The following is a 14,794-nucleotide window of genomic DNA, read 5'->3' on the forward strand; positions in this document are numbered from 1 at the left end:
TGTTTGATCCAATGACCGGGGTAGTAATGTGAAGTGCTTAGAGGCCTTGTAAAGGCATGAAGCGCTATATAAGAACGACATATTATTATTATTAATAGCCGTTATTCTTATCATAGGCAGTACGGTTCTTAAATTGTGGGCCTGGTAAGCAATTTGCGAGGGAGCGAAAAATCAGAGCTTGAATCAGGGAGTCGCCGAGTATCCCAGTTGCCATCAAAATTTAGCATTCCAGGAGACTTTGGTGATTTGTTTTTATAATGGAATTGTTTATTATACCTTCCGACCACAAAAACAACAAACTGGTGATCCATCACCCTATTGTTTTGTGAAAATCAGTATTAAAACTTTTTTGGCGAATTACTGTTGAGGCCTACAGGAGGGTTGGCCCACCCACTGAAATAGCTGGGTATAGCCTAGGACACTCGGCCTACCCTGTGCCACCGGCAAGTGATTTTTATAATAATAATAATAATAGTTGGACTTGTAATAGTGCATTATGCAAATAAAAACCTCTGTATTTGGTGATTGAGCTCTTTGAGTTGATATTGTGATAGTGTAAAAATATCAATTTAGCCCTATACAACTAAACCTCCTTAAACCTAAAGCATATGATTGGCTGTTGGATCCTACTTGTACAAAGCATTTTGTGGAGGTAGAAACAGGCCCCTGATATTGCTTTTAACATTCACAGTTGAGTATCAAGCTTTTCCACTAAATCCATTTGTTTGAACCTTTTCCTCTCTGCTGGCCAGAATGGAATGCATAATTACATTCCATGTTATCCATAAATGGGAAGATAAAATTTCTTTCCATTAGCCTATGATGAGGTTTCTTGAGTCAATGATTTTTTTTTCTTTAGTTGACACTTTTATCATGGATACTTGTTCAATTTAAAAACATAATCACTGGAATTAAAATGTCGATCAAAACATGAATCGGATGTCCGCTCTTTATTTTGCCATTACATTAAATTACTACACAGTTCTTCGTTATCGTAACCATTTGGTGCTTTTAAGCACGTAACATCAACATGTTGAGTCATATTTGTAACACATGAACAACAGCATATCATTCTAGCAATAAAACAATAAATGCATTTTATGCATATTAATAGTACATCTGAATATTACACTGATTTACAATTTGCTGTCACTTTGGTGTATGCTAAGCCTACTCTTAGCATGGATCAACTTGACATGAATGTACATTACAGATATTAGTAGCATGTTTAAAATAGTTCAAATATTTCTATCAGGTCACTGTGTATTTTTAATATGTGAGGTGTCGTGATAAAATGAGTCTTGTACGCTAGGTCAATTTGATATATTCAAGAAAATACACATGAATTGATATTTTCATAAATATTTGGTTTCAATGTTTATGATTAGTTTGATATGTATATATGATGTACAGTACCTCGACACTGCTGTATGGAAACTCAAAATATTATTATAACTCAGAAATAAAGAAACTTTAAAATATATATATATATTTTTGTTTTATAAATTGACTTGTACCATAGTGCGAGTGTTACAGAGAAAACACCTGTAAAAAGGGAATTGCATTTGTATCAATGTGCTATTGTATAATATGGAGAACTGAGCTACAGAATGAGTGTATAGGAAATGGCCTTGTATTGTATTGTACCATGCGAGTGTCAGCCACATAAGGAGCCTTCACGTCACGGCCCATGTCAAGTATCCATCCTACCTGCGAATCTTTCTACCACACTACAGTACGTAATCTAGATCATACACACTAGCTACGTAGTGACTCGAAAAGAAGACGTTTATATAGAGAACTCGTACCATGATGTGAGTGTATATACTACAAGAAAATACACTTATTTATAATAAAACTTTCCAAGCAAAATCTGACAAAAGGGATGTTCATACAGCTTGGTTTGAGAATAACAGTCTATTACTTCATCACACACAAGGGCATCATGCATTACACAGTTTACATATAGTTTCAGTTGAGTATGGTTCATCCTCAATAAAGATTTCCAATTAAGCCCTGTTTAATGCTAGGAATACGCTTTACTGTACATAGAATTTACTACTACAGTAGCTGAAAACTGACATTATAGACTGACATATGCACAACTTGTAATTGACCCACATTTCTGAATTAATACATTAATTGCTGAACACCGCTAATTCTTTGCTCAGCATTATCTTTGAAGTAAATGCAAATATTTGGCATAAATCACGCAGATATGGACTAAATCATGCAGCCATGGACACAATGGTTTAGCCCAAATTACGAATCAAAGTGGACACAATGTTTCGGCCTAAATCATGCAGCCATGAAAACAATGTTTCAGCCAAAATCATGAAACCATTAAAGTGGACACAATGGTTTGACCTAAATCATGAATCTATTACAGTGGACACAATGGTTCGGCCTAAATCATAAATCTATAAAGTGGACACAACGGTTCGGCCTAAATCATGCAGCTGTGGACACAATAGTTCGGCCAAAATCATGAATCAATTAAAGTGGACTGGACACAATGGTTGGCCCAATCATATATCCATGACACAATCGATCAGTCTATGCAGCGTTGAACACAATAATTTGGCCTAAATCATGCAGCTGTGGACACAATGATTTGGCCCAAAATATACATCCATTGAAGAAGGTGCACTGGATCGGCCAAAATTATGCATCCATTAAAGTGGATGAATGCAGCAGTACAACTTATATCATGCATCTGTTTTTCTGCTGTTACAATGACACGCTAGATTACAACATTAGCATACTTATGCACATTCAGAGAGGCTTAGCAGCAAAGGTCTTATTTTCTCAACAACAAACTGCATCATGGTATTGGCTACTAGATGCGAATGAATTTGGTCTGCTTAGGAGTCCGAGAGTTTGGAGAGAGCGATTAGCGTGAATCTCAGTTCTGTTGGGTCACGATTCATAAATTTCATGCACACAGCGGCTGCATCCTGCAGTAGAGAAAGACACATGGTTTAGGAATTACAGTTCATAATCTTAATTATGATGGTTATGCTGTTGATGTTAATGATACTGAGGCCATATGATACTAATCAACTGTGATGATAATGATTATGATTGATAAAAATGATAATGATGATGATCCAGATAAAGCTATTGAAAAGTCCATAGGACAATGATGATAATGATGTTAGTAATGATGAGCCAATTAATGCATTAGTCAATCATTCCTTTTATTGCAACTATCAATTAAAACTGTAGTTGAATTATACATACTGTATTTAAAAGACAATGAACAAAGAAGCACATAAAAACAATAGGAGTACCCAAGCAGAAAAACAACATTAAAAATCACATTATTGAATTATTTCGAAAAGCCCATATGATGCTGACAATGAAGATGAATAATAATAATAATAATAATGGTGAGCCCATATGAGGCTAATGATGATAAAAATTGTGAGGTTAATGTTACTAAACATTATTATATTAATAAGTCAAAAACTTGAACAATGATAATAATGGTGATGTTGATTATAACTGTATTTGTAGAGCACATTACAAAAGTGTCTCTATGTACTTAGTGATGATAGTGAAGACGATAATGACAATGATGATAATGATGATAATGATATTGGTAATGAGGAAAATGATCAACGATGATGATGATGATGATGATGATGATGATCTATTAAATCTTGATTGAGAATTATTGTATTATAACATAATGTAAAACAGAGTGTGCAAGAAAATAATGTTTTCATGGCAAGCAATCAGTTTGTGATTTAGCAAGAGTAAATTAGGCAGGAAAATAGCGCACTCTGGAAGCACAAAATTAAAAAGAATACTTAATAATGGTTAATAGCAGTTTGCATATAATTGCCTTCACTCTCATTTTTTCACTCAAAAACAAAGTAGGACCAAGGAGCAATTTAGATATTTTAAAGCCAATTTCTATAGTATAGATAGCTCAGTGTGTTTCAATTTGCTATATTAGGTGCCTTACAAATGTCTATTGATGTTATTATTATTACGTTAATTAAGCAATTACCAAATAAATGGATGATATTTAAAGAAATACTATAATAATTCAAGTTGGTATTTTATTTATTAATTGTTAATGCAGTTTTTATTAATCAATTTGTATTTTAAAATATTTTAATTGTAAGATAAATAGTTTTTACTTCCATAATGGAAAATATTGAAATCTGCAAATGAATCCTTTTGCAAATTCTGAATTAGATACTGTATAGCTCTGTTGATTGTGGAATATAGTCAATATACTGTATCTGATGTGTTAGTCTGTGTTAAATAGGCTAATTAGAATGGTAGAAAACTAGTCACAAGAGAGGGCGCTTTTTAGTAAAGCATGCTAAGCCTGCTTCAGGAATTACCTCAAGTACTGTTTCGTTGCTGCATTTTCCGTGGTTAATGGGATTAGGTTTCCTGCCATCCATTTCATACAGACTACCATCCTTATGCACCAGGGCAATGAAGTGCAAGTTTACCTCCTCATCCACAGCCTACACACCCACAGGCGGGGTAGAACAAAAAAGGGAATTGGTCATGCACCGGGTGTTGCCATGGCGCTATCAACATACCTGCAGGAAACTGTCATCAGTTGTTGGGCCGTGATTAACAGGGTACTGTCTACGGCCGTCCATCTCGTAAATATGCCCATCTTTAGCAATGAGTGCTAAAAAGTGCAGTTCAGTGTGTTCTTCACGAGGTGGGGGCTGTAAGAACGTTTAAACCTTGCCAGCAATTTCTAAAGCTCTTATTCGAAACTTATCAAATGTTCTTTGACAAAAAACTCTTAGACTGTATGCCCATATATAGTCATGATGTGCCCATATATGGTCATGATGTGATGTCATCATGACCATATTTAGGCATGTCACATAATTTTGTCAAATAAAATTTGATAGTCTGCATATTAGAGCTTTAACTTATCAAATAAAGAACTCATTACATAAAGATATGGAAATGCCAAGGAATGCAAATTGAAATCTATACTATAGGTTGTAATAAGAATCTGTGTGTCTCTACTCGCATCACCAAGTTTTCTGAGATATCTGTGCTTTGCCATATATGGACATAATGATATCTTATCAAACAAAGATCTCAAGAATCAGTAAACACACAAATACAAAGGATTGTAAATTCAAATCAATAATATAGGATGCATGATCATCTTGTTAAGCTGTATTCACACTAACACCTTTTATGTGACTTAAGTCCTGTTCAGACTATCAAATTTTATTTGACATGTGACGATGACCTCACATCATGACCGTATATTGGCACATCATGACCGTATATTGGCACATCATGACCGTATATTGGCACATTATGACTATTTAAGGGCATGCAACAGTTTTTTTACAAAGAAGCTTCTATAGTGTGGATAGAGCTTACTACTGTGGTTTCACATATATGAAAAAAATCATATGTTGCCCATATATGGGAATTATAATATATCACATATATGAAAAAAATCACATGTTGCCCATATATGGGCATTATAATATATCACATATATGAACAAATCATTGCCCATATATGGGCATTATAATACTGTATATCACATGCAAAAATTGCATGTTGCCCATATATGGGCATTATAATTATATCACATACGAAAAAAAATCACATGTTGCCCATATATGGGTATTATACCACATATATGAAATAAAATGACATGTTGCCCATATATTGTATGGGTATTATAATATATCACATATATATAAAAAATAGAAAATCACATGTTGCCTATATATGGGCTTTATAATATATCACATATATGAAAAAAAAAATCACATTGTTGCCCATATATGAGCATTATAATATATCACATATGAACAAATAATTGCCCATATATGGGCATTATATCACTCTATCACATGCAAAAATTACATGCTGCCCATATATGGGCATTAAAATTATATCACATACGAAAAAAAATCACATGTTTCCCATATATGGGTACTATACTATGAAAAAAATGACATGTTGCCCATATATGGGCATTATAATATATCAAATATATGAAAGAATCACATGTTCCCCATATATGGGCATTATAAAATATCATATATATGAAAAAAAATCATGTTGCCCATATATGGGCATTATAATAGATCACATATGAAAAAATCACATGTTGCCCATAGGGGCATTATAATATATCATATATGAAAAAAATCACATGTTGCCCACATATGGGCATTATAATATACCACATATATGAAAAAAAAAATCACATGTTGCCAATATATGGGCATTATAATATATCACATATGAAAAAAATCATATATTGCCCATATATGGGCATTATAATATATCACATATGGAAAAAAAATCACATTTATTTATCACATAAAACTTGATAATGTGGACAGGGCTACTGCTACAGTTGAGAATATGAGGCCATTCATAGTACAGAGATGTAATGATTATTAAAAAAAAAAATGGCATTACACTCAATATTGTGTATTGGCATGATAGGACCTAGTTTATCACAAAATTGTAATGTATCTGTTTCATATTTACCATTCAAGCTTGGCTTAACCTCTACTAGTGTGAAGTGGTAATTATTTTTTTATTAAATATATTCACAATTAATTATATAAGCCTAATTAATAACATAAAGGCCAGACAATTTTCTAATAAGTATAATATAAACATTTAACTGCACCAAACTTTTTTTCATTTTTTTTTCTATTGATATTAGGAAACACAGGCTCAAATGCAACCAGACTGTCCTATTAGCATATAAAATTAAAGAACCAACAATAAAAGATGCTGCAACAAGGATTCTACAGTACATACCTCAGTCTGTCCTTCTTGTGCACTTTCTTCATGTGCGCTACTGAGGCCCTCGTCTTCTTTTAGATAACTTGCTCTCTCTTCTGGTGTCATGTCCTTTGTCTTTTCAATGAAATTACTCAAGTATCCACCTTAAAAAGAAAAATTTCAAGGCTTACATAATTTCATCTCTTATAGGAACCATAATTATTTGCTTTTCGTTGATTCTGCATACCAGCTTTAATTAAAGGAAACATTACAAATTTGGCAAAAGACCTTACTATATAAAAAGTTATTTTATTTCAATATCACTCTTGTGGTTACATTTTCTTCTTTTCTAAATGTCAAAGTTGATACATTAATATTCCAATGCCTTTCCTGTTGGACCACATGCTCTGCTATATGCAAGTAGACATATAGCGATTTTGTTTAATACTCAGAGGACAGGAAACAAGTCACTAAACATGTGGATCTTGCTAATTTTTTTTTTTTAAATGCTATCGACAAACGGCATTATTTACAATTGAATTCAAAATACCACAAATTATACTGTAAGTTGCCTTACTAAGCTGTATTTTATCACTGTTGTTGACGATTGAGTGAAGTAGAGCTATGGTACCACAAGCATTGCCGATCGTCTGTTTAATAAACATCAGGTTTTTGCTCACTTCTTGGCCTTCCTTGTCAATTTTCTCCTGTTCTTCTTTACTGGATTCTTCATACTGCAAAAAAATTACAGTATCCTATCTAGAAATCTTGAAATGGGGAGGGGTGCTGATTGGGGTGCAAAGTTAGATTGGGGGCTCAATGATTAAATTAGAGGGATTGATGATATCGAGAAAGACACTAAATTACAAAATTGAAAGTGATTTTTAACTACTTGACCTCGATTTTTTTGCTTCAGACATTTTCAATTGGAAGGGACGGGAGTGGGGGAGCACCCTTAGCCTGAAGGGTGCTAATTGGGGATGCAAAGTTAAATTGGGGGCTCAATTACAGTATTAAATGAGGGTGATCGATTATTAAGTGAGAAAGATACTAGGTCAGAAAATTGAAAACGTTTTTTTTAACTAATTGACCACAATTTATTTTGCTTCAGAAATTTTTAATGGGAGACAGAGGGAGCTGGGGGATGCAACCCTTGATATACCACTGAGAATAAATAAATAAATAAATAAATAAATATTTCCAGTATTCAGTAATATGCTGTGTATAAGAGACAGGTGATGTCATCATGACCATATTTAGGCATGTCACATAATTTTGTCAAATCAAATTTGATAGTCTGGACAGGGCTTTAGAGTACGCACGAAAAGTATAATTGTCATAATTCGTGAGAATACAACTCAATAGCCACCGGAATATCACGATAAGAAAGTATAATACATAGAGGCCTACTCCAAGTATTGAAATGCACGCCATCGTGTTGGGATTCAATATTTCGACATTAATTATGTCATCATCAGGAATTAATTAATTCGGAATTTCACGAATTAAGTGTATTCTTATCTCTTTGTCGCCATCAATCTTCTTTTTTTTTTCTTCACTCACTTTCTTACACATATTGGTATGTGGTTGTGTCTGGGGTGGGGGGCGCAAGCTAAGGCGACTACACTCCGTGTACTCTACATTAGAGGGATTGATGATATCGAGAAAGACACTAAGTTACAAAATTGAAAGTGATTTTTAACTACTTGAAATTGATTTTTTTGCTTCAGACATTTCCAATTGGAAGGGATGGGAGTGGGGGAGCACCTTTAGCCTGAAGGGTGCTGATTGGGGATGCAAAGTTAAATTGGGGGCTCAATTACAGTATTAAATGAGGGTGATCGATTATTAAGTGAGAAAGATACTAGGTCAGAAAATTGAAAACGTTTTTTTTAACTAATTGACCACAATTTATTTTGCTTCAGAAATTTTTAATGGGAGACAGAGGGAGCTGGGGGATGCAACCCTTGATATACCACTGAGAATAAATAAATAAATAAATAAATATTTCCAGTATTCAGTAATATGCTCTTCCACCAGAAAATTGTCAGGGATGAGAAGCTAATTAAATATATTACTTGGCAGATATATATAGGTACAAAAATTTTATTAAAAATAACTATGGAATTAATAGAGAAGTGAAGTTTTTTATTACCAAATACAGTAATAATATCAATTTCAAAGTCACATTTAGTTGAAAAGAATATGAAAGCTGTAGCTTAGATGTTCGGGCACTAAGCTGTATCTACCACTTGAGTAGCGTTGCTTAATATTGAAAGGGTGTCACATGGCATTGTGACGTCAACGATGCAGTCAAAAGGTGGGTAGGGTTAAGGTAGTGGTGCCACAACCTTCAGCCATAACATCGGCGCTGGTTGTGAGGTCGGATAATAGGACTATAAACTGTAGGCACTGTGTATACAATTGGCTCATGTGCACTATAAAGCCATACACTCACTCTGTCGTCATGCGTACGACCGTCGAACGACAAATCCACATTTGCTTCCGGCGAGCGATAGACGACGCAACGCAGTCCGCCGATTGTCAGTGGCAATCTGAACGGATCCTCATTAAAAAGACGGTCCGTTGGGTTCGCGTCTTCGAGTGCGTTCGTCGCATTGCCATCGCACGCAGTGAGTAACCGGCTTTAAGAATCCAGTACATCTTTCGAGACATGTAGGTGGTTACCCTGGCATACTGGTCATCTCACAGCCCCTGCCCTTTTCCAGATGCTGAACAGCTGTTGATGAGTAACTCTAAACTGAATTAGAATTAGAACCCTCCAATCAACTGAAAGTGTACTTACCTTTTGATTGACAGGGAACAGAATGAGAACGGCTGCGACTGGCTTTGGTACCATATCCAGCAATTCCAAACTGTAGATGTCCGTAAATCCCCATTCTTTAGGCATGCCAAGTTTATGAACAAACTAGTAGAATAAATCTAATCCATCATTTTCCATGCATAGAGTACAATTAATATTATGATTAGCTGGCCAGTAACCAGGAGTTGCTATGTTTCAGTCAATCCATTTTTTGAGTGAATTGAAACCCCCCTCTAATAAACTAATCCAGTCACCCCAGATCTCTGGAATAATTGAATTGACTATTTTTAATTGCTAGACAACTTAAGTCCAATGGGGCTTTACCCTGAACCCAAAACAGATATTTTTCTTGAACAACATTAGGATACCTAGGCATCCCTCTGGCCCCCTAGTTTTGATAGAAATCTCCCTGTTCATAATCCTGGTTACTGACCTGATAGTGCAAATTTGTAATTTAACAACCTATCTATACTTATACTTATGTCTACCAATACCCCTCCTCAATTTTTAAATACACGGGGGAAGGGGAGGGGGGGAGAGGATCTAGAGAAAACATGGGTAGCAGTAGTGGAGGGTGAGGTTTGGTACAGTATTTCAGATTTTTGTTTTTGAAATACTTGGCACTTGTACATATAATATAAAATTAAAAATTATCTGTTTTGGAGATTTTTTTCTTCTCTCTGTTCCCCCCCCCCCGCCAACTTGGTGTGTGTGTGTGTGTGTGTGTGTGTGGGTGGGGGGGGGGAAGATAAGTGGGAGGTGCTAAGCTCAAAATAAGATTGAGCCATAGGATTGCTAAGTAATGTAGATTTATATTTTTTTCACTGACCTGTCTTTGTGGTTATCAAGTTTCCCCACCCTCATAATTTTGTGAACATCATAACTTTTAATTTAACTATAAAAATGTCTGAGGAAATAATAAACACCTGGAATATCTATTCAAGGAAGGCGTGTATTGTAAACGGCTCTGAAGTAAGCATCTATTTGAAGGGGGGGGGGGTATTCAAATAAATATGTTATAGAACCTTAAAAACCAATGTTAAAAAAAAACATATTCTTATCTGCCGGAGATCAAACATCGCATCTCACTTACTTTGTTCATTACCTGAAAAAGAATATAAATATTAAGGTTTAGCCATCATAATTTATAATTTATTCTTACTTACTTAGCAGGTAACAGAACATTTAATTGCATTTTTTTGGTTGTATAAATTATTATCTTAATATTAATAATCACGTATCATTTCTCTGTGAAACAATAACAAATTGTTGGTGTAAGATCTTAATTTTTCTTGCTTGGCTATTTTAGAGGCTAAACTACAAAAAACAGTGAATTTTATTGCATCATCAGCAAGAAGGCTAGGGAACCCATCTTGACTTGAGTATTTTGCACTGTCATCATCATATGTTTATAATATTAAATCATATCCTGTATCTTTTAGTCTAGTATGACAGATATCTTTCTACTTACTAGGGCCTAGCCTATGAATATCTGAAGTTAGCCCTTTCCCTCATTCATATACTAGTCTCGCTATTAGGCCTATCGTAGGCCTAGGCCTAGCTTCTATGTAGGGCCTAGTTCCAGTCTCTGTTTATCATAAGTTATGTAGGCCTAGTCATATAGGCCTGGCCAACCTAGCCCTAATAACAATGTGCAATTATACAAATTAATTCAAACAAAACAACTATATACAAATAGGTGTATGATTTTTTTTCAATTTAGGCTATGACGTACAGCACGGATTTCCTACTGACTGTTCTATGCGGTATTGCTTTCCCAAAAACAACCAGGCATGCGTACCTCCTCCTATCTAGGCTAGCCCTACGCCCATCTGAAATTATGCAAAAGGCCTGGCCTAGACTCTCTAGAGAGGCCCTACCTATCTAGCCTTACCAAAGGAGGGTATGTAACTTGTTGAGGTATCACAAAACGGTAGAAAGCAATAGGCTTATATGGACTGAACTTACATCTGGATTTGATTCAAGAGGTAACCACCGGTCTGCAGACATGATGAACTTGATAGGCCCACTTTCTAAACTTGTTTGTACGTCAGTTGTGTCACTGTGTGTAAATGCTGCACCTCCTAAATCGTACCGCGGGGCTGTCATAAATAGCGCCCTCCTACTCAAAGATTAGGTCAATACATTACACCGGCTGTATAAAAATTTATTATAAGATTGAAAATGTTAATCATATTATTGTAGTCAATATTATTTCCACGTTAAATTATTGTTATATACATAGTTAATGTATATTATATAATTTAAAATGTATATTTGTATTATAAAATATTGTTAAAATAAGAATACTGTTTACGTCTCAAATAAAAATATCTATTAGTTGTATATAGACTATAACATAATATGAATGTCTTATTTGTAAAAAAAATAATAAATGTGAAACAAATGATCATTAGTAGGGCCTTATTGGTCTTTTAGACCGTTTAGAGGCATAATAACAGGGCAAATCTAATGTTAGTGTTAAAAATAATACGGAAACAATTCGTTTTAATTTTATGTTAAATGCTCTTTAATTTAATTAAAAAATAAAAATAACAGAATAAAAAATAACAGTAATGATTAAAATGATTCAAAATGATTTATGGAAATTAATTCATTTTTGAACGTAATTTAGAACTACTACAAAAGATTCATTTAAGTTTCTTATAATAATTAATGTATATAATAATATAGGTATTGTGTTAACCTATGACCTATACGAAGCATGAGCTCCTGTTGTAGACCAAACCAGACCAAACCCAGTGCCGTTTCGTTTTAAATCGTATACGGAAAACCCACTCACGATGATACGCTCATTTAATTTATGCTTGCACGCACTGCCGTTTAAGGAGAAAACCCTACGCGACTCACTTCTTTTTATTTTGTGGTTCTGGTTTTTTCCATCTTTACACTTGCCTGATAGCGCTTAGAGACTTTTTGTATTTTGCGCTCTATAAATTAATAACCATTAACCATTATACGTTCCTGGAATTAGAAAGTTAAAAACATAATCATGCCTCTGCTCCAACACCGCATGCCTCCGTTAAAGATAACTAAAACGATGAGCATTAAGTAAGTACAGTAGTAAGAAAATGTAAACACTTCTCACAGAACTACCGATGGTTAGGCCCTGGGCCTATACTACTAGGTAGTTTTCGCCGCGCGGATGACGGCATATGTATTCATCTTGAACCGCGAAGTACGTCAATAGCACGACGTTAACATTAACGTTAACGGATGACGTCATAATTTATTCATCTTGTGTTGCGGAGTTCGTTAATTTCAGAATTTTACGTTCTTGACGTACGTTAATTACGGGTTTGCGTAATTAAGCCTACCTATTAAAACATCGGACATGAGAGTCGTCCCATCAATACCTTATCTTTTCGTCAAGTATTTATTAATACTAATTCCGAGATTGCCATGAAGGGCAGCAAGAACCACCGGATAACGCGGAGGGCGAATGAGTTACCGGTACCACACTTATTCAAACTATTTATATATGCAAATACTCTGTATTCAGTTTTGCAGGTGGGAAAACACTTCAGACAATAACTAAAGGTTACAAAAGGCGGTTAACTTAAGTGCAATACGTTGCAATAAATTCCGCTTTCGTAATTCGGACGCAAATGATAAAACGTACGACGAGGGGTCAGATTTCCCCGTCGAAAGCAAAGTGGGCGTGATCGAGATTCGATTAAAAGGCACCGAAAATGGTCTTGGGGTGGGGGGAGGTGGGTTGGCGAAGCCCCGGAAAATTTTGACAATTTAGGGGTTTCAAAGGCTTACCGTATTTATTCGATTTTATAGTCTACCAATATGTAGAAAATACATATCGTTTTTGTTTCTCCCCGATGAATTGTACTTTTTCTCCCCGACGGGGGGGGGGGGTCAGCTCTCCCCGACGGGGGGAGAGCCGCTGGCGCCACCCCTGACTCATGTAGCAGATACCACATCTGTCAGACATGGAGCGTTGATGGTTGTATTTTAGATCGGAAATTTGGGCTATGTTATTTGTTGTAGTCGTGCGATGTATAAAAATTAGTGCCGAAATGAGAATCATGGGTTAAATTATTTCTCAACGTTTACAGTTTAATCATTGCCGTAGACAGGATTTTCAAAAAGTGCGGGACAAAATTAGAGTGGATCAAATTTACGCTTAAATTCAAATAATGTGGACCCACTTTCTAAAAACCTGCATATAGGCCTAAATAGAAAAATATGAAAAATCTGGGCCCATTTTGTTAAATGTTGACCTATTTTACGCAAAATAAGAGTGGACTCCTTTTGTGCATAACACATAATAATTTAAATCATTAACAAATTAACAAATCAATAACATTGATATTGCATAAAGGATACCGAGTATTATAACAAGGGCCTAAATGAAATCCTGTTAACCATTTCTCCATTACATTATTACAATCCAGAGGCGTATCTAGGTGTCTTGAAATGAAGGGAGGGGCAGGGGTGGCGCCAGCAGGAGGGCCAGGAGGAGGGCCAGGGGGAGGGCCCCGTAGGGGAGGCTCCCCTAATTGGGGAAATCTGACCCCTCGTCGGGCATCGCCCCCACCCCCATCTCCCCCCACTTCGGGGACCTCGGCCTCCCGTTGGGCAAATCCTGGCACCAACCCTAGGGGAGCTCGATAATTAGGTAAAGGAGTGTGCTATCTCGCAAAATAAAGTGATTTTCATAAGATTTTTAACTAGGCCCTACTTAAGCGTGTTTTTTTGTTTTGTTTTGTTTTTTTTGTTTTGTTTTGTTTTTTTTTGTTTTTTTGTGGAAAGGGGCGAACGGTGTGTGTTAATTCACTGCGCACTCCACCACTTGCCACTGGTTCATTATACTTTCCGACTTTCGTGTTATGTGGCACTCCTTCGAGAGGCTCAGGTCTACTGTTTTAGGGATTTCCCACAAATAACTCATATGAAAACGATATTACTGATTCTAAGTAAGTAGCCACGGAAATAGATATGACGGGAAGTGCAAGTGTTATATGCCAAGAAGTACCTGGAGAAGCAGTTAAGATATAAGGATTAAGGCCTATAAAAAGGAAAACGTTTTACAGTGAACTGCACAATAAAACAAACAGTTAAAGCTGATACACTCAAGCATCAAAGGTAAGCATATTCATTTGATTTTGTTTTATATTTACTTTACATTCATTGGTTACATAGATGTATGTATGTTTCTGAAATATTGTACCT

The 14,794-nt window shown here is 35.4% G+C and overlaps 2 protein-coding genes across 3 annotated transcripts in view; one reads left to right on the forward strand and one right to left on the reverse strand.

Annotated features, from left to right (window-relative positions):
* Nucleotides 1-935: 935 nt before the first annotated feature.
* On the reverse strand, nucleotides 936-11,685 carry LOC117118048 (ubiquitin carboxyl-terminal hydrolase isozyme L3-like). 2 transcript variants are annotated; one of them, XM_033262533.1, is made up of 7 exons: nucleotides 11,555-11,685; nucleotides 10,680-10,691; nucleotides 9,569-9,691; nucleotides 7,340-7,496; nucleotides 6,799-6,926; nucleotides 4,362-4,490; nucleotides 936-2,957 (listed from the first exon to the last, which is right to left on the reverse strand). In XM_033262533.1, exons 1-7 carry the CDS (start codon nucleotides 11,594-11,596, stop codon nucleotides 2,865-2,867), a joined length of 684 nt encoding a protein of 227 aa, XP_033118424.1. In that variant the 5' UTR covers nucleotides 11,597-11,685; the 3' UTR covers nucleotides 936-2,864. The 2 variants fall into 2 exon arrangements, with proteins under 2 accessions (XP_033118424.1, XP_033118423.1); XM_033262532.1 differs by lacking the exon at nucleotides 4,362-4,490 and adding an exon at nucleotides 4,569-4,703.
* Nucleotides 11,686-14,559: 2,874 nt separating this feature from the next.
* LOC117118052 overlaps nucleotides 14,560-14,794 on the forward strand; it is a 28,649-nt gene continuing 28,414 nt past the window's right edge. Inside the window, exon 1 of the mRNA XM_033262539.1 lies at nucleotides 14,560-14,707. The gene's annotated coding sequence lies outside the window, so the exon portion shown is untranslated. The remainder of the gene's footprint in view (nucleotides 14,708-14,794) is intronic.

The sequence above is a fragment of the Anneissia japonica genome, unplaced genomic scaffold (genome assembly GCF_011630105.1).
Source record: "Anneissia japonica isolate Jap-2015-1 unplaced genomic scaffold, ASM1163010v1 scaffold287844_len763494_cov143, whole genome shotgun sequence".
Lineage (NCBI taxonomy): Eukaryota > Metazoa > Echinodermata > Crinoidea > Comatulida > Comatulidae > Anneissia > Anneissia japonica.

Excerpts from the sequence above, each read along its gene's own strand:
- LOC117118048 (XM_033262532.1), bottom strand. The coding sequence starts at position 11,596 with ATGTCTGCAGACCGGTGGTTACCTCTTGAATCAAATCCAGAT. Across the intron at positions 4,704-6,798 it reads CACAAGAAGGACAGACTGAG|CCCCCACCTCGTGAAGAACA; the intron begins GTATGTACTGTA and ends ACGTTCTTACAG. Across the intron at positions 2,958-4,568 it reads CTGATGACAGTTTCCTGCAG|GATGCAGCCGCTGTGTGCAT; the intron begins GTATGTTGATAG and ends TCTCTACTGCAG.